Below are 20,682 nucleotides of genomic sequence, written 5' to 3'. Positions count from 1 at the left end.
ATGAACTTTTAAAAGCACAATTAAAAGCAAAATCTGTCAAATATTCTCAAGCATAAGATGAAAATCCTGGGGCCATCCTAATAAATTCAGCTACATTAGAACAACTGAATCTCCTGATGCTTTCACTCCTCCATGATATCTTCCATATAAATGCTGTCTTGTACCCACAGCAACAGGCTGTGAACCGTTGACTTTAAGTCAACATCAAAGCCTTTGACAGTGTGGATCACAACAGACTGAAAAATTCTTAAAGAGATGGGAATACCAGACCATCTGACCTGCCTCCTGAGAAATCTGTATGCAGGTCAAGAAGCAACAGTTAGAATTGGACATGGAACAATAGACTGGTTCCAAATTGGGAAAGGAGTACATCAAGGCTGTATATTGTCACTCTGCTTATTTAACTTACAGGCAGAGTACATCATGCGAAATGCTGGCCTGGATGAAGCACAAGCTGGAATCAAGATTGCTGGAGAAATATCAATAACCTCAGATATGCAGATGACACCACTTTTATGGAAGGAAGCGAAGAGGAACTAAAGAGCCTCTTGATGAAAGTGAAAGAGGAGAGTGAAAAAGCTGGCTTAAAACTCAACATTCAAAAAACGAAGATCATGACATCCAGTCCCATCACTTCATGGCAAATAGATGGGAAAACAATGGAAACAGTGAGAGACTTTATTTGGGGGGGGCTCCAAAATCACTGCAGATGGTGACTGCAGCCATGAAATTAAAAGATGCTTGTTCCTTGGAAGAAAAGCTATGACCAACCTAGACAGCATATTAAAAAGCAGAGATATTACTTTGCCAGCAAAGGTCCGTCTAGTCAAAGCTACGGTTTTTCCAGTAGTCATGTATGGATGTGAGAGCTGGACCATAAAGAAGGCTGAGCACCAAATAATTAATGCATTTGAACTGTGGTGTTGGAGAAGACTCGTGACAGTCTCTTGGACAGCAAGGAGATCCAACCAGTCCATCCTAAAAGAAATCAGTCCTGAATATTCATTTGGAAGGACTGATGCTGAAAATGAAACTCCAATACTTTTGCCACCTGATGCGAAGAACTGACTCATTGGAAAAGACCCTAATGCTGGGAAAGATTGAAGACACGAGGAGGTGACAACGGAAGATGAGATGATTGGATGGCATCACTGACTTGATGGACATGAGTTTGAGCAAGCTCTAGGAGTTGGTGATGGACAGGAGGCCTGGTGTGCTGCAGTCAATGGGGTCACAAAGAGTAGGACTAGACTGGGTGACTGAACTGAACTGAACTGACTTTAAATGTTCCATGCAGTGACATGGGGGTAACACCCAGGCACAGTGGAGGTGTGTAGACCTCTAGCCAGGCCAACTTAAGTTCAGATCCATTTCACTCCTTCTTGGCCACATAACTTTGAGCAAGAGGCTCGTTTTCTTCGATTCTATACTTCCTCATAAACAACAGCAACAAATGGACAATATGATGGTTTCGAAAGACATGCTTCACAGATAAAAATCTGTTAGCTTTAAATATGGTAGGTGCTTATGACTAAGTTAAGCATTAAATTACATTCTTACCTCTTTCCACAGAATCATTTGCCATGCATTCTGTCTTAACACTGAAGAAGAAACAGCTATGTATTCAGTGTAATAAAGATAACTTTCCCAAAAACTACAGGCATTTCTTTATATTCTCTTTGTTAATTTAACTTTTATATAAACTGAAAGAGTAATATGCACTTTAGCAAAAAGAGCAATATATATAACATAACACTATAGGATAATATATATTATAATATAATATAAATAGACAGGCAGATAGAGGCTGTATTAAGTCACTTCCAATCCCAAGAGAAAACAGTTTGCTGTTATATGCTAAAATACTGGCTGTAGCCTGAAGAGTAACATTTTTCCAATCAAATACAGAGATAGCACATATCAAAACCAGGACTGAGAGAATATGTAACACCCAGATCTTTTTTATGGGCATAAGAATTGTTAAAAAACAAAAAAGAATTGTTCATATCCTGAATACTCTACCCTTCCCCACCTTTTATCTTTCCTTTTATTCTAGTTAACTTATTTACATGATTCTAACATATGGAAATTGAGTTTCCTTCTGGTTTTTGCTATTTATTTCTATATTTCTTTAAATACCAAAATGTTATAAAACATATTACAAGTATCTACTTGATGAATTTGGATATTTTCTTAGAGTGAAATAGGGTAAAAGCTAAATCTAATATCTTACCTATTGTGTTCTTTGAGTTAACTAATTTGTCTGCCATATGTCGTTTCTGTTACAGGAAAAAAAAAAAAAAACCATGCTATCAAAGTTTGAAATGAATCATTCAAATCACAATACAAGACACAGTGGGCTTAAAAAGAATCGAGGTAGTAAACCTAACTATAAAGCAGGTTTTTGGCTATAACTGATTTCACTTTCCTTTCTCCTTTACATGACTTCCTAAACTGAGGTGTGCCCTAGGGGAGGCCAACGACCAACGTGGTCAAGTGTGGGACATCTAGAACCAGCTTGCCCTGGTTGACGTCCCAACTCTGCCCCTGACTGTGACAGCCTCATCAGGTCATTGACTTGTCTGTGCCTCAGTTTAAATGAATTCACACATACACACACACACACACACACATACACACACACAGATATATTGACACATAGCACAGTGCCTGCTGCATAGTAAAGTGCTTACTTGAAATGTTAGCATTTCATGTGATGTTTGTAATGACTATTTGGCGAAACACATAATTGGCTATGTCGAATATTGCCCCAATATAACCAAAAGCTTTTAAGTTTGAAAAATTCTTTCACACTATCAACCAATTGAAAGGTCTAACAGATTTAACTGATGACATAACAAGCTGGTAGGAGCGAGGCAGAAACACATGGATGACACCACTAGTTATTTTAGAAACGAGCATTAGGACTGTAGGTGAGGAGGGGGAGACAACTCTAGAGAGACCCCAGCTGCAGCAAAAGAAAACACTGTTAGCTATCTGTCTTCTTTTATTTTTCTACTGAAATCTGCAGGTGCCTGTAAAATCACTCCTCTGCCAAGGTTATAGGAAAAACAAAGTAAGACGACAAAGTTGTGTGCACATCCTTCTCTGCCATCTAGGGTTCTCTCCTCTGGCTGGATTATGTCCCCAAAGATACTATCATAGTTCTCAGAATAGATATGAAGTCCTGCTGGTCTGTCAAATACACATACAATTAAAAACGTGAAACCTCAAAACTTTAATTCACTCTTCATATCAACTACAGATTTAAAGAACTATACAGTTCCAACCAGTAGCCTGAAAAAAAAAAAAAAGAGCAAGAAATACACCTCTTACATTCAAAGCAGTGGTTTTGAGAGCATTTACTAACAGTAAACTTACATAATCTTCTACAATCTCTTTAATGCCTGAAATTACAAGAATAACTAGCAGAGGCACCAGAGTTGTGTATTTTCCCGTCGGAGATACGTCTGGAATTTGCTGCAAAATAGAGTTACACTATTAATTTCTTAAGTCCTTATTATATTTTGCATATATTGAAAGTTACACTGCTAATGGCACGATCCAGGATGTGACAACAACAGACACATTAAATATAAAGGCAAAGGATTCAGGATACCAAAATCAACCCTGGAGTGTGACACTAAATACTCAAAGTCAAAAAGTCCAAGTGTTAGTCGCTCAGCTGTGTCCAGCTCTGTGCGACCCCATAGACTATGCAGCCTGCTAGGCTCCTCTGTCCATGGAATTCTCCAGGCAAGAATACTGGAGTGGGTTGCCATTCCCTTCTCCAGGGAATCTTCCAAACACAGGGATTGAACACTGGTCTCCCATGTTGCGGGCAGATTCTTTACTACCTGAGCCACAAGGGAAGCCCAGACACTAAATGTTATACACTACAGAAAAGTCCCCAGAGCAATTGCTTAATGACATTTCAGTTATTGTGTCACCTTTCTAATATTATGTTTTGGTTGAGACAGCGCAAAACCTCAATGTTTAAAATAGCATCTTTGGGGGAAATTCCTTGGCAGTCCAGAGGTTAGGACTCCACACTTTCATTGCCAAAAGCTTGGGTTCAATCCCTGGTCAGGGAACTAAGATTCCACAAGCCCCACAGCCAAAAAAATAAAGTAAATTTTAAAATAATAAATAAAAGAGCATCTTTTCAAAATTGCTAAATCCAAATGATCAGCTATCTTAATCTTACTTCTTTTTGAGAAAGGGGAGAAATTTTTTGGAGGCCCAGAAGAATAATGTTTCCTGGGTACAAGTTACCTATAGACAGTGCTCTAGGGCTACCCGCTACTGTCTAAATTGTGAAAAATAACGTGATTGAAACTGAGGTTGTAGTTGCTTTCTGATGGATGCAAGCCTAAGTGAGGTCTGGGGTCTGACCCTTTAGTTTTCCAGATTTAGACAAGTTCTTGTTCAGTCACTCAGTTGGGTCTGACTCTTTGCAACTCCATGGACTGCAGCACACTAGGCTCCACTATCCTCCACTATCTCTGGGCATTTGCTCAAATTCATGTCCATTGAGTCGGTGTTGCTATCCAACCATCTCATCCTCTGCCATCCACTTCTTTTACCTTCGATTCTTCCCAGCTTCAGATCTTTTCCAGTGAGTCAACTCTTTGCATCAGGCGGCCAGAGTATTGGCGCATCAGCTTCAGCACCAATCCTGCCAGTGAATGCTCAGGGTTGATTTCCTTTACGATTGACTGGTTTGACCTCCTCGCAGTCCAAGGGACTCTCAAGAGTCTTCTCCAGCACCACAGTTCAAAAGCATCAGTTCTTCAGCACTGGGACTTCTTTATGCTCCAGTTCTCACGTAATTACTGGAAATACCATAGCTTTGTATATATGGACCTTTGTCAGCAAAGTGATGTCTCTGCTTTTTAATATGCTGTGTAGGTTTGTCACAGCCTTACTTCCAGGGAGCAAGCGTCTTTTAATTTCACGGCTGCAGTCACCATCTGCAGTGATTTTGGAGCCCAAGAAAATAAAATCTGCCACTGCTTCCGTGTTTTCTTCTGTTTTCCAGGAAGTGATGGGACTAGATGCCAAGATCTTTGTTTTTTTAATGTTGAGTTTTAAGCCAGTATTTAGACTATATTTCCAGATGTGGGCCTAGGTACACTCTCTATGCTGCCTTAGTTTTTTTGCTTGCTTATTATTTCTTTGTATAATAGTACATATACATACACATAGTTCAGCCTTAAAAGAAGGAAATTCCATTATATGTGACAACATGGATGACCCTTGAGAAAATTATGGAAGTGAAAAAAGCCAATCACAGAAGGACAATACTATATGACTCCACTGATATGAGGTATCTAAAATAGTCAAACTAACAGAATTATCAAGGGGAACAGTGGGTGCCAGAGCCTGGTGATGGGGGCGGGGCAGTGGCCAGGGAAGCAGGAACAGCAAAGGCCCTACAGGTAATAGCACTTTATTGGAGATTGGAGACTTAAAAGTTTAAGGTGCTAGACCTCATGTTAAGTGTTTTTATCATTACTGGGGGGGGGGCGGGGGGGGGGAGATGTTATTTTAAACTAATATGAGGTGGTGAATTGTATCTTTCAAAATGCAGTAAAATTATCTTATTATAGAGGTGGCACAAATGACAAAAGTCACTTCAAAATACATCTCATTAATTCATCTACTGTTCACCAACATGTCTTTCAGCTGAGTAATGGAGTTTAGTGTCTCACTGAGTAAGTTAAATATTTTAAGTAGAGAGTTCTCTTTACAGTGCTTAAACTTATTCTCTGATCACACTCATGAGATTGTTATACCTTTTTTACTTCTTAGAAATCTGAATCTAACAACATGTTCAAAACATCACCTGCAATATAGTGATGAACAGGAAGAAGGCGTTGGCAGTTTTGCTAAACTGCAGATACAAATATCGAGGGAGAAACGACCACATGCTGTACTTGGCTGTGCTGTGGGTAGAAGGGTAGAAAGTTAGAAAGTTAACCTTCTGAACTCAGTAAACACCAATGGAAAACACAAAATCTGGTTATAACTCAGAAGTGGATAAAACATTGTTTTAAAATGCTGAGCCTTTTCTAAAGATATTTTGTCTTTTTTGACAGCATTCATTGTTATTTTTTAAAAAACCCAAGGTAAAAGAAGAATTTCCCCATTTCATGAAGTACTGTGAATACACAGGCAGATGTGGAGAACCAAGGATCTGAAAGCAGAGAGCCACATGCTATCTAGACACATGGATGACTGAGTCCCTTTGCTGTTCAACTGAAACTATCACAAAATTGTTAATCAGCTATACTCCAATACATAATAAAAAATTCAAAAGAAAAAAAATAAACACATGGAAAGGAGAAGGTAATAAGGAACACAACCTGGTAATGAGCAAAATTTTGATATATAAAAATATAAGTTCTGTTCAGAAAGAAAGCACTATAAGACTGAAAAATGATAACCAACTAGGAAAAATATATTTGTAGCACATAGGAAAAAGAGGCTAATATCTCTAGTATACAGTGAGTCTTTAAAAACCATTAAGCAAACAACATTCACCATAATATAAAAATGGATCTAAAGCATAAACAAGTAATTATCAAAAGAATAAATACAAGTGGCCAGTAAACATAAAGCAAGCAAATAAACCTCTAATAATCAAAGGAATAAAAACAAATAGAGGCTTTTGCTTCTTACACCGACAACTGAGTGACTGAGCAGTCCCGGCATTATTAGCAAGGACATGAGGAAACATGAGCTCTCAAACTGATGATGTAGGTGTAAACTGGCATCATCTCTGGTGAAGGTTATTTAACATGTATAAAAGTATAGACAGTATGTCTTTTGGTCTAGGATAATGTCTCAGTCTATTTGAACTGCTGTAACAAACATACATAAACTGGGTGCTTTATAAACAACCAACATTTATTTCTCACAGTTCCGGAGACTGGGGGTCTGAGATCATGGCACCAGTAAATTCAGTGTCTGGTGAGTATCCACTTCACCACTGACATTCTCAGTGTAACCTCACATTGTGGAAGGGGCAAGGCAGCTCTCTGGGGCCCTTTTATAAGGTCACAAGTCCACTAATGAGGACTCTGCCCAAATGACCCCATCATTTCCCAAGGGCTCCACCTACTAAAACATCACATTGGAGGGCTAGGATTGCAACATATAAACTTCGGGGGAATTCAGACCATGACAGAGAGATGATAGGTAGATATGAATGGTTTAAAAATTTTAGCTCTATAAATCCAAAAATATAAAGGATCAAATTCTTCAAATATTTTTGTAAAATCTATTGAAGTATGGTTAATTTTTAAAAATGTGTTCTGGGTACCTCGCTTATCTTTCATACTTTCTTTTCATATACTCCTTATATTCTTTATTATGTTTGGATTTGCTGGATATTATGCATGTTATTTTACCAAACTTTTGGAGTTTTGAGATAGGAAATTTAATATTTCTTCTTTTAATTCATCCTCATTGAATTTGAAGAATTCCTTAGGTAGGATGTTTTTGAAAGACTCATGGACTAAATAGAATTAATAATTAGCAATCCAAAATTGTTCTTCAAGTTCATTACATTTAATAACTTTTAAGACTATTGATACACAAAATAATTTTATAAATATTAAAGCCAGAGCCAAATTTAAAAGAGGTTAAGTTTCTTCATCACATGCCTTTTAAAAAGCAGATGTTTTATTCTCCCTTCATTTAGGACGTAGTCCTCCAAAGACCCAGTATTACGGTAGTGGGTATACAATTCTGTTTTCCACCAGGTGTGGCCTTAGGTTTGAGTTCCCTTCTCCCCCTGAGCACGAAATCTGAAGCCCTAAGTCACCAGAACTGGGCAGGTGTCCTCAGAAACCTGAGGTGTCCTCCAAAACCAGCCACATCTGCAACCTTGACCTCTTTGGGTTCCTGCTTTGCCTTCATTTTTGGCTTCAGTGATATCCTCTTTCTCTTGCCGAGTCAATGATGCACATTTTTAAGCTCTTTGGTTAGTTAGTTAATAGTGAAAAAGCTTACTGACTACTGACCTCATGTATCCAACCTCTGGCCTTAGAGCATGGTTTTAAAAAAATAAAGAATATATATGTGTGTGTGTATATACGTATGTACACATATATATGTGTGTGTGTGCATATGTGTGTTAGTTGCTCAGTTATGTCCAACTCTTTGCAACCCCATGGACTATAGACCACCAGGTTCCTCTGTCCAGGAAGCCTCCAGAATACTGGAGTGGGTAGCCATTTCCTTCTCCAGTGGATCTTCCTGACCCAGGGATAGAACACAGGTCTCCCGCATTGCAGGTGGATTCTTTACCATCTGAACCACCAGGGAAGTTATAAACATATATATGAAAAAAGTCCCTTTTAGGCTTTCATCTAAACTGCCTCTGCAGAGTTTCAGTACTCAGCTCAGTGAATTCCTCAGGAAGCAGAACTCTTCCTAGCTAATACTCATTCCCCAGTGGGTGATGGTGGGTGGCTCCCCTGGCGAGGGCTTTGCCCCGCTCCCTTGCAGGTGGTTTTGCTAGAGCACTCTCAGACTGTGAATGGGGACAAGTCAGAGCAGACAGCGACTTCAAGAAGCCTCGAAGAGGAGGTGAAGACAAATCCTGTTCTCTGCAGTGAGTTCCTCCAGGTTCAAGAACACTGCTCTAGCCTGGAGCATCCATACAAAGTGTTGTTTATTGGGAAGACCACAGCCTCCTCGTTCCTCCTTCCTCTCCTACCTCCACAGTCTTCTCACCTGATGGAGTTTTTGCAGAAAGTGTTCCTAAGGGGTTCATTGAGGTAAATGGTGCGGGCCTGTGGCACATCTGCTCCTTGCAGAGATTGCCTCAAGCCCATCTTTTCCTCCACGTCCAACAGCCCCCAGAGATGCGAACAGGTCCTGTGGCAAGAAGGCACCAAGACGTTACATGGAAACTCAGGTGAAGGCAGGCTCCAGGGAGGACAGCGGGTACTCTGTGTATGTGTGTCTGTGTGTGTGTGGAGGGGTTACACACAGCTTCTCTTGAGTCCCCTGGGGAGGACAGCGTTCTTTGCTCCCAGGGATCATGACCTGGGCCAAGAGAGGTAGAGCAGCCTTCCCCTGCTGCCCTGCATAGAGGGGACAGCCGGACTGCTTCACAACTCACATACCCCACCTCTCCCCAGCCCCAGAGGCTCTGGGTGGGCACAGGGCCCAAGAAACGGGTGAGGAACCATGAATTAGGACCCAAAGGCTGGACCCAGAATGAGGAGGAGGAAAGAGACTGAAGAAAGGGAAGCAGAGGGGAGGATGGGATGGGGACCCCCCCTGAAGAGTGTCTTAGCTAAGGAGCAATGGCTCCCAGATCAGAAACCTGAACCCTGACCAAGATGACCTTCATCTAGACTAAAGTCCAAACAGTTGTCTTTCTGCCTGCAGGCCCTTGAAGTAACTTTTCTTTTTTCTAAAGTATTCTCTTTAGATAACCTGTAATTGTAACTAAACTTACTCTATGCCCTTTGAAATGTATGTAAATCTCAAAAGCCCTTTATCAGCTTTAAGATTCAGGGAATCTTTCTCAAGGACCTGGGATATCTCTGAAATGCAATCATCCAGGACCATAGACTCCTGACTTCGGCTGAGGCACTGCTCAAAGCTGGAAAACTCCCTCCTGTTATGAAAGGGGAGAAGCTGTACTTTTCCTTTGGGTAAAATGAATGTTCAAACCCTGGATTGTCCACGATCCCCCTCTTCCCCACCTCAGCTCTTAAAAATCCCTCTCCAGTCCTTTGTGTCAGCTGAGTTGAGCTCTGTCTCCCTTCTTTCTGCAAGAGTCTTGAATAGTCTTCCTTGTCTATGTAGCTTTCCTACTCGGACATCTAACTCAAGAAGGAAGAAGGTTTTTGACCAAAGGGCCAAAGGTAGCTTTGTTTGTGGTGAGGAGAGGCCAGCCTGGGGAGGGGCTCTGCCCTGCAGGCCATCCACACTGAGAAAATAACTCTGTATGTGTCCAAACACCCACATTGCCCAGATTTGTCAAAATTCTTTCAGCTCAGGGTTAAAGTAGATGTTCAGATTCTCTGGGTCAGGGATTCGACCATCATAATTATAGCTTAGTCCAGGTATTTCTCTTCCCATATTTCACTAACAAAGTATCCATGAGTGAGGGGAAGATACAAAAGAAACACAATAAAAGAGGTGAATGACAGCTAAGCTGCTGCTGATGAATGTAAACAAAGCTCTGGGTCTTCACCCAACCAGAGACCTGTGTCATCAGGGCTACCTCGTAAAGCCTGCTGACCTGCAACCTAAGGGAAGGTTGCCAGTGGCCGACTGTTCCCACTGGGAAGGGCCAAGCCTAAGACAAAGCCCCTGTGCACCCATAAGGTGCCTCCTTCCTCAGCAGGTACCTGGTCAGGAGAGTGGGCCAGGAAACTGAGCAGTGGTAGAAAGTGATCCAGCACAGGATCCATGCAAAGTTATGCAGCCTTTTGCCCAAAATATGACAAAGTAGGAGGAACAAAAGACAAAGGGAATTGTTGTTTGCATATCAAAAGAATTAAGTAACAAAACACATAGAAAATGCATTTACTTTAAAAGAAGTTAAATTAGCCATGATGAAACAAGAGCTCAAAAAAAATCATTTTTTAAAGTGATAATAGAGACTTTCCTGGTGGTACAGTGGTTAAGACTTCACCTACCAATGCAAGAGGTGAGGGTTCGATTCCTGGTATGGGAGCTAAGATCCCACAGTGCCTTCTGGCCAAAAAACCAAACCATAAAACGGAAGAAATATTGTAATAAATTCAACACAGACTTTAATAATGGTTCACATTAAAAAAAAATCTTTAAAAAGTAAAGTGATAATAAAACTTCAGAAGAATTTTAAACTGACCTGAAAGAGCTCAGGGAAGAAATGAAAGAGAAAAATACCTTAAGAAAATGAAAAGCTACATTGAAGCAACTCAAATAATAGCTGAAAAGAGGGGGTATGCTGCACATACTACAGAAAACTAAGCAAGATGAAATTTGAAAGAGCACAGAGGATAAAGAACTGGAGAAAAATTATAAATTTAAGACAAAGTATATCGAATGTGTGTATATTTGTTGTCCTTGAGAAAGAAAAAAAAAACAAAAAAATTAGCTAAGCAGTTGCTGATGCAAATAAAAAATTACAAATAAAAATATCCAAAGCCATGGTAGAATAAGCTTGTCATTAAAGACTTTTCTTTAAGGGGCATGACATGATTAAGGAAAATCTGATACAAAACAACCAATGCCCAATGCCAAGACACTTCCTGACAAAGTTTGTTGGACTTTAAGAATAATGAAAAACAGATCATTATTCTTTTTTTAAAAAAATCATTATTTCATTTCAATCAAAAGCTAGATTATTCAATGCACTTATTTGGCTGCATGGGGTCTTGGTTGCAGTACTGGGGAACCTCCTTGTGTCTTGTGTTGTGCAGGCTCCAGACCACCAGGGCTCAGTTGTTATAGCAGACAGGTTTAGTTGCCTTGGCATGCGGGATCTTAGTTCTAAGAATAGGGATCAAACCCATATCCTTGCATTGCAAGGTGGATTCTTAACCACTGGACCACCAGGGAAGTCCCCTAAAACCAATTTAATCACCTACAAAATTTGGAAGGAAAGGGAATACTGGAGCCACACTTATACTCTACCACTGAAACATTCAAGCCAGAGACAGAAGATTGAATATTCCACCAAGAAATGAATGAAAAACTTTGGTAATCAAGACTAGTAGGAAGCAGTGATTTATTTAGACACAAAAGTAAGGCTTTAGATAATGGTGGGCAATCTTATTGTGACCAAACTCTCTACGGAAACATTTTAAAATGCTAAAAAAAAAAAAAAAAAAAGCCAAAATTTTAAAGTTTTTTTTAATGCATTGAATAGTCAAGATAAAAGCTATTATTGGGCAAAAAATCAGTCAAAAGCAAAAAATCCAGAGAAATAGATGAAAAAAATCAAAAAGCACTTTTTCCCAGAAGAAATTTGCAAAGTCCTACTAAAGTTAATTATAGAGAAATAGAGGGTATATAAGTCAAGGCTCAGGTCCTGAAAGGCTTAGGGAATTTGAAAGAACCCTATGGTCACACAGATTCATCTCCTGAGGAAGGAGAGAGAAAAAGGGAAGAGGGAAAGAGGAGGAAGGGAGGGAGCGAGGGAGGGAGGAAGGAAGGAAAGAGACAGAGAACACATCCTGGAAGGCTACAACTTCTGGTGGGCTGGCTGTCTAGCAAAATAATCCAAAATGGAATCACCAGAGTTGAAAGAAACGTCAAGCTTTATCTAAAAGGGTTCAACACTGGTAGTGCTAGAGGTGACTGAAACAAATAGTCCACTCCAAAGAAAAATACCTTCATCCTAAGCCTCATAAAATCCCCACAAATTACTCATTGAGGATAAGGAGTAATATACAGCCAAAAAAGAAAGCAAAGCATCATAAATAATCAGCATTATGAATAAAAGATGGCAGAAACTGCCCACTAAAGATTTCAAATGCTTGAGTTAGAAGGTACAGATTTCTTTAGAAAGAAAATAACCATATAAAAAAAAGCACAAGCTTTAACATACCTATATGGAGAGAAACTATGAGAAGTAACCCGACAAGTGTGAAAAAGAATCAGACAAAACCTCTATAAATGAGGGAAGTCATAGTCAAACTTAAAAATTTAGTGGACAAATTTGGCAGCAGATAGGCTGCTGCTGAAAGTGAAAATAATAAGATGAAATAGAGATCTGAGAAATTATGAAAAATACAGCTTGGGGAAGGGAATAGATGGAATATACATAAAGAAATTCAAGTAAATAAAGTAAAATGATCTAACAAAAATTTAATTGGAGTCTCACAGGGAAAAGAGAGGAGAAAAAAAAATGGAGCGGAGGCAATATGTGAAGAACCAATGGCTATGACTCTTCCATAAAAGCAAGAAAACCAACAAGTCTTTATAAGATAAATAAAAACAAAATCATACTTACACATGTAGTAAATACAGAAAACAAAAGTCAAAGAAAAAATCTTAAAGTTAGCCACAGAAAAATAAGAGGGGAAGCAGGAACTCTTCCCAAAATATTCTATGAAGCCACATTATAGTCATATCAAAACCAAAGTCATTATAAGAAAAAAATGGTACAAAATACTTTATAAACATGGACACAAAAATCTTTAGCAAAGTATTTAAAATCTACCACTATGCAAAATGATTACACATCATAACTTTTGTAGGTGGAATTGTGTTTCCCCACCAAAGGAAACATTAATATATTGACATCCTGACCTTGGAGTAGTACCTCAATGTGATCATATTTGGAAATAAATTGTCTAGATCTGTTTGGGCCACTATAACAGAATACCACAGATAGGGTAGCTTATAAACAACAGAAATCTGTTTCTCACAATTTTGGAAGCTGAGAAGTTCAAGATCAAGACACCAGTGTGATCACGTTCTGGTAAGGACCATCCACCTGATTCATCCACACAGCGCATTCTGTGTTCTCACCTGGAAGAGGGTCTATGGTGCCTCTGGACCCTCCTTTATGAGGCAATAATCCCACTGATGAGAACTCCACTTTCATGCCTAAGCTCCTTCGGAAGGCCCCACCTACAAATACCATCACCTTTGGGGGTTAGGATTTCAACATATGAATGGTGGGGAGGCAGGACACAAACTTGAAAACCATAGCATAAGTTGTTCGCAGATTTAACTAAGTTAAGATGATGTCATTAGGATGAACCCGAATCCAATGTAACTAGTGTCCTTATAAAAGAGAGACATTTGGGCTCAGAGACAGACATACAAATAAGGGGAAGATGGGCAGAGACGGCGAATGTCACGTGAAGATGGAAGTAAAGAATGGAATTCTGTTGACACAGGCCAGAAACGGAAAGAACAAAGAATGATCCTTCCCTACAGGCTTCACATCGAGCATGGGCTGATGACACCGTGATTTCAGACTTCTATCCTCAAGAAACATGAGACAGTAAATCTCTGCTGTCCTAAATCAGCCATTTTGTGGTACTTTCCTGTGTCAGGAAACTAATGATGACCATGTGGGGACTGGTTCAAAATTGGGAAAGGAGTACATCAAGGCTCTATATTGTTACCCTGCTTACTTAACTTACATGCAGAGTACATCATGCGAAATGCTGGGGTGGATGAAGCACAAGCTGGAATCAAGATTGCTGGAGAAATATCAATAACCTCAGATATGCAGATGACACCACCCTTATGGCAGGAAAGCAAAGAGGAGCTAAAGAGCCTCTTAATGGTGAAAGAGTCAAGTGAAAAAGCTGGCTTAAAACCCAACATTCAAAAAACTAAGATCATGGCATCTGGTCACATCACTTTATGGCAAATAGATGGGGAAACAACAAAAACAGTGAAAGACATTATTTTCTTGGATTCCAAAATCACTGCAGATGGTGACTACAGCCATGAAATTAAAAGATGCTTGCTCCTTGGAAGAAAACCTATGACATACCTAGACAGCATATTAAAAAGCAGAGACATTACTTTGCCAACAAAGGTCCAAATAGTCAAAGCTTTGGTTTTTCCAGTAGTTATGTATAGATGTGAGAGTTGGACCATAAAGAAGGCTGAGCACTGAAGAACTGATGCTTTTGAACTGTGGTGTTGGAGAAGACTCTTTCGTCCAAGAGTATACCTTTCATCCCTTGGACTGCAAGGAGATCAAACCAGTCAATCCTAAAGGAAATCAGTCCTGAATTGGAAGGGCTCATGTTGAAGCTGAAACTCCAATACTTTGGGTACTGATGAGAAGAACTGACTCATTGGAAAAGACCCTGATGCTGGGAAAGACTGAAGACAGGAGGAGAAGGGGATGACAGAGGATGAGATGGTTGGATGTCATCACTGACTCAATGGACATGAGTTTGAGCAAGCTCCAGAAGATGGTGATGGACAGGCAAGCCTGGCATGCTGCAGTCCGTGGGGTCGCAAAGCATCGGGCATGCCTGAGTGACTGAACAACATGTGGGGTTAGAGTTAGGTTGAATGAAGCAAGGTTGAATCATTTGAAACCAAAATAATGAAACTTGTCGAAAGACTGAAAAGCATGGTAATGATGTCAGTAGATATAGAAGAACTATTTGACAAAATTAACATTAATCAATAAAATCTCTCAGCAAACCAAGAAAAGAAGGAAATTTCCTCAACCTGACAAAGGATTTCTATGAAAAACCTGCAGCAAATATCATACTTAATTGCCAAAGACTGAATGCTTTCTCTGTAAGACTGGAAACAATACGAGGCTGTCCTTTCTCACAGTGTCTATGCAGTGTTGTAGTGGAGGCTTTAGTCCGTCCTGCCTGGCCGCAGGTGCCCCTGGATGAGGCCGCCCCGCGTGCCCCGACCGGTCTTATAATCAATGGATAAAGTGGGGAAAATGTGGAATAACTTCAAGTACAGGTGTCAGAATCTCTTCGGTCACGAGGGAGGAAGCCGTAGTGAAAATGTGGATATGAACTCCAACAGATGTTTGTCAAAGAGAAAAACATCAGTTTAGGAGACTCAGCTCCCCAGCAGCAAAGCAGTCCCTTGAGAGAAAATGTTGCCTTACAACTAGGGTTAAGCCCTTCAAAGAATTCTTCAAGGAGAAACCAAAACTGTGCCACTGAAAAGAGGACTTTCCCTTTTAGCCTGCAGTACATCTGCCATGCAGTCATCTGTAGATGCACGACATATGGTGGAATTGATGGGCTCCCTTTACCATCGATGTTACAGGATTTTTTAAAAGAGTATCATTATAAACAGAAGGTCAGAGTTCGCTGGCTAGAACGAGAACCAGTCAAAGCAAAGTAAACCCTCCTGTCCCCCAAGGGCATTAACTAGATCTGCTTTTATGTGCACCAGGCAGTATACCTATAGCAAGCACACATATCAGTGTTAGGTCTTTCAGTCAGTATGTAAGCTTAGTGTTAGTATCTGTCAGGGGCAATCTGCTGTTACTTTTACTCAGTAAATTGGTGCCTATTGAGACAAGAAGGGGTAGAGCTACAGGTATTCAGGAAGGCTGCAAAGACATTTTGCCGATTTAGCTGGCAGTTTGGTTTTTAATGGCTGTAGTAACTGAGTGAAGCAACTCTGGGGCATTTGCTATGAAGAATTCTATTTCTTACTGAAGAACAAATTATTAATATTGAATGAGTATTTCAACGGTATGACTAATGTTTGAAATTATTATTTTTTCTAAGAATTTTTCTATAACCTTCCAAAAGTAGTGATGTTTATAGTTACTATAAGTCAAGTTTGGAAGTCCAAAAAAATAAAGATTGCCTTCCTTTTAGAAAAAAGAAAATGCAATTTTCTGGCCACAGGGGCATAGTGCAGTTCATGTAAGTGTTGATATAGTTTATAGTCAGTCTCCTTTTCTCTTCTGCAAAAGGTACTGGTAAGTAAACCAGGTTTTCTAAGTAGTAGTTCTTAAAATTTCAGACATATAAAAAGTTGTAATAGAATTTTATTTAAGGCCTTACGTATTCATTTTTTTATGAGTGCTTTAACTTAAAACGCATTGGAAATAGCTGCTGCAAGGTAGGCCTGCATGTGATTTTTTTAAGTTGACATGTGCAGTCGAGTTGCTGGTTGGTTAAAGTTGGGTCTTTTTCTATGCCCATGATGAGTTTGTGAACCATGAAGAAAGTGAGACGAGACGATACCCAGACAAGTCAGATGATACTAACTACAGTGGTTGCTGGTCATTGAGATTATTGTTAAACTGTAACTCATAATTTGGATGGCAGTATTTATCTCTTTGTTGTAAACTCTTATAGCTGAATTGCTTAAGTACAAGTTATAGAATTTCAGTGCACTTAATTTTTAATGGAAAATCTGAAACCTAAATTGCTGATTTAAAAGGTACTGTACAACCATTGTATCTGTAAATAACTTTACTTAGCTCCTTTTTGTCACTTAGAATAGTATGCAGTACTACTTGAGTGAACTATTTTGGACGTAATATCAAGTTCTAGTGTTTGCTTCTTAGTATTGAACCGAATTTACAGTCTGTCTTAGACATTTTGCACTAAAGTAGTCAAATCCGTTCTCGTGTCTTTCTGTTAATGTGCTCTGTACCACTGGTGAGTGCTTCCTAGTTTCCTTACCTGCTGCTACAGAAAGTTATTTTACATCCCAATGGCTATCGCCAAGGCCAAAAAAAGGAAAGCTATATTTGTATGTAACACTAACCCTTGGACTGCTAATGTATGTTTCTGCTTGTTGTGCCTTGTTACAGCTGCTTTTTTGTGCTAATAAAGTATGTTTGGTGTTCTCCTTGTAAAAAAAAAAAAGACTCACTGGGACTTCCCTGGAGGTCCAGTGATTACAGCCCTATGCTTCCACTGCAGCGGGCAAGGGTTCAATCCCTGATCATGGAACTAAGATCCCACATGCCACTCAGCGCAGTTTAAAAAAAAAAAGACTTGCCAAGACTATGTAAACACTTCTTTACATGTGACAACTACTCATGGGACATGATACAGTAAGTGCCCCCACAGGATTCATGAGTTAGCTGACCAGTTTATTCTCCCAAGTAAAATGAGATTTTTAAAAACTGTATAATATGAAAGGGCACTTCAAGACAATGCTGAAGACATAAAATTTCTTGTGTTGAACTAATACCCTGTTTTTCTAAGTTACCTTGTATCAGCAAAATAATTTTAATATACATTTTCGGCAGAGGAACAAGTAAACAAATTTTCATTTCTAATTAGGTATGTGTGAGTCTGATAGTTTTTACAGGATGTAAGAAGCTAGAGAATACATGGAAAAAATTATAAAACATATAACTGCCATATCATCTTACTTTTGATTATTCTTGACATTACAGAGATGATATTCCATCCATACAGATTTATATTATATATTAGGTAACCTCCTCTGCTCTGTTAAACTACCCTATGTCTTAGGGGAGAACTGGAGAGAGAGAAACCAGAGCACAAGGGTACCTGAAAGTTCTCATTCAGTCAACAGATACTTATTGAGCACCTGGAACGTGAGAGCCACTGGCTTAGACTTGACCACAGGTGATAAACATGACCGCTTCAGTGGAGCTTCCGGCCTGAGGTGGGAGGAGAGCTTCTCAGGACACTTCCAGGAGCCTCTTAGCCGAGCAGCTCCCTGCGACTCACCAGCAGACAGTCTGGACTTTGCCAATCTTTCATTCTTGTCCCTGCTGGCTTCCAGCGCCAATCACATGTCTGGATAGTAACCCCTGAGCATAGGTTACAAGGGATGAGAAACCTATCTGATGGATAGGTTACAATCCATGAGAAAGGATGAGAAAGAAAGGGTCCTGAACTCTATGGTCCCCCCACCACCACGGTTCTAGAGCACTGCCCACAAAAAGACCCAAAATCTTGAAATAAATACATTAAAATGCATCCACCTTACATTTCATTAAGGAAATATATCATAATAAGTAGTAAAAAATCATAGGTATATTCATCAAGCTGTTAATATTTTATAAAGTGCCAAAAAAAAGACACCTTCACACTTTAACTATAGGTGCATTGACTACTAGAAACAGTCAAAATCAGTGATTGTATAGAAGTAATAGCACAGGTTTTCTGACGCATATAAAATTGTATGACTGAAATAACTAAAGAAACAGAAGAAGCACATCCTAAGTGCTGAGTGTCCAGAGTGCTATCAAGTCCCCCAAGCTTTGGTGGGTGAACAAGTGCTGAGGGGCTGTCGAGCCTTCTGCACCAAGCTGGCAGCTCACAGCACCTCCCAAAGCGGGACAGACACCTTCCTCCTCTCCACAATAATGGTGATACAAGGTTATCTTGTGGGATAGGCTTTGCCAAGGGCTCAGGACTAATAAGGGCATCCCTGGTGGCTCAGATGGTAAAGAATCTGCCTGCAATGCAGGTAGACCCAGGGTCGATCCCCGGGTTGGGAAGACCTGCCCCTCCCCGCCCCCTGCAGAGGAGAGAATGGCTACCTACTCGTCTTCTTTCCTGGAGAATTCCAGTCCACAGGGTTGCAAAGTCAGATACAACAGAGCAAATAGCACTTTCACTCATAAAGGGAAATTAGAGCAGAGCGAGGAACAACTTGAAACTCATTTGTAGAAATGTGGACAGACCTAGAGACTCATACAGTGTGAAGTAAGTCAGGAAGAGAAAAACAAGCATCGTATATTAACATATGTATATATAAAATCTAGAAAATGGTACTGATGAACCTATTGCAGGGCAGGAAGAGAGGTGCAGATGTAGAGAAGAGACTTGCGGACAGAGAGGGGAAAGAAGAGGATGGGACAAGCTGAGAGAGTAGCACTGACATAGACACACTACCGTGTAAAACAGCTCGTGGGAAGCTGCTGTCTAGCCCAGGGAGCTCAGCTCGGGGCTACGTGATGACCCAGAGGAATGGGATGGTGGGCAGGAAGGAGGCTCGAGAGGAAGGGCATGTGTGTAAACATACAGCTGATTCACATTGCCGTAGAGCAGAAACTAACACAACATTGCAAAGCAATCACTCACCAATTTAAAACACACACACCCAGATGCTTGAATGGTGCTCTATCCACAGCTTCGCCCCAGGTCTGCCTTGAATGTCTCTCTTCTTAGCCCTGACCTGGAGCACCACTATTGAGAAGCCTTATCTCCCCAAGAGGGGGTGGGGGGAGGTCATTGAGTCCTGTCCTTTATCCTCAAGTTCTGGACCCTGGACCCTTTTCTGGACCTGCTAGGGAGAAAAAAAAAAAAAGAAAGAAACACAAATAAACAAGAGTAAGTTACTAGTTCAGCAGAGTTCAGCCCAAGGCATAGGAGACAGCAGCAGCCAACTGTCTATTCTCACACTATTTTGTCTCCCCCAGATTCTATGGAAATAACTGAAAACCAGCTTCCCTCATAGCTCAGTTGATAAACAGTCTGCCTGCAATGCAGGAGACCCCAGTTCAATTCCTGGTCGGGAAGATCCCCTGGAGAAAGGATAGGCTACCCACTCCAGTATTCTGGCCTGGAGAATTCCATGGGGTTGCAAAGAGCTGTATACGACTAAGCAACTTTCACAACCAGATGAGAACAAACAAAGGCCACTTATTCTGAACTTGCTTCTAGAGAGGAGTAAGCCAGCATCATTGGCATTTTTGCTGAGACTGAAAGGCAGGCAGAGGAGTGGAAAAGCTTCATAGTAGAAAAATGAGAAGGCTTCAGGGGCACCCTGACTGGAGGCTACTGGCACTGAGAAGCTGCAGATGTGTGTGAGAAGCAGGGCTTCATACGTGGTTGGTTATGCATGTATGTTTGACTTTCTCTAGTTGGTCCTAAATTGGGAGTGGAGATGAAAATTAGAAAAGCTGTCAGGAATCAAGTCCTGGTTGTGTGGGGGCAATTGTTATAGAGGTTATTGTTTGTTTTCCTGGAAGATTACTAGAGATGAAGGTCTGACTTCCTCAAAGTCTGATTTGTAGCTAGCAGACTGACTTCCTGGGCTGGTTACTGTGCATAATACGTTGATTTCTGGGCTTGTTGCTGCAGACTATGGTGGGAGTTCTGTCTTTACATATGGGTCTGGCCATGTCTGTTTGCATATCTAATCTCTCAGTTCAAAACTTCACCCTGGCTCCTAGGGGCCTGTGGTGTCAAGGACAGAATCTTTAACAATATATATGACCCTTCACCAACTGGCCCCTTATCTGGTTTTCTCTCCTGT

At 40.3% G+C, this 20,682-nt stretch overlaps 1 protein-coding gene across 1 annotated transcript in view; it reads right to left on the bottom strand.

The window, feature by feature from the left end:
- The window catches only part of LOC122686664 (phospholipid-transporting ATPase IB-like), a 69,460-nt gene extending 60,614 nt beyond the window's left edge, over positions 1 to 8,846 (bottom strand). Inside the window, exons 1-5 of the mRNA XM_043891866.1 lie at positions 8,746 to 8,846; positions 5,849 to 5,948; positions 3,382 to 3,480; positions 2,234 to 2,279; positions 1,561 to 1,601 (exon numbers count right to left, since the gene is read on the bottom strand). Coding sequence (XP_043747801.1) covers positions 1,561 to 1,601; positions 2,234 to 2,279; positions 3,382 to 3,480; positions 5,849 to 5,948; positions 8,746 to 8,846 — 387 coding nt within the window. The remainder of the gene's footprint in view (positions 1 to 1,560; positions 1,602 to 2,233; positions 2,280 to 3,381; positions 3,481 to 5,848; positions 5,949 to 8,745) is intronic.
- Between the last annotated feature and the right edge of the window lie 11,836 nt (positions 8,847 to 20,682).

The sequence above is a fragment of the Cervus elaphus genome, chromosome 30 (genome assembly GCF_910594005.1).
Source record: "Cervus elaphus chromosome 30, mCerEla1.1, whole genome shotgun sequence".
Taxonomy (NCBI): Eukaryota; Metazoa; Chordata; class Mammalia; order Artiodactyla; family Cervidae; genus Cervus; species Cervus elaphus.
The sequence above is the reverse complement of the archived record's forward strand: the minus strand, read 5'-3'. Positions and strand labels throughout refer to the sequence as shown.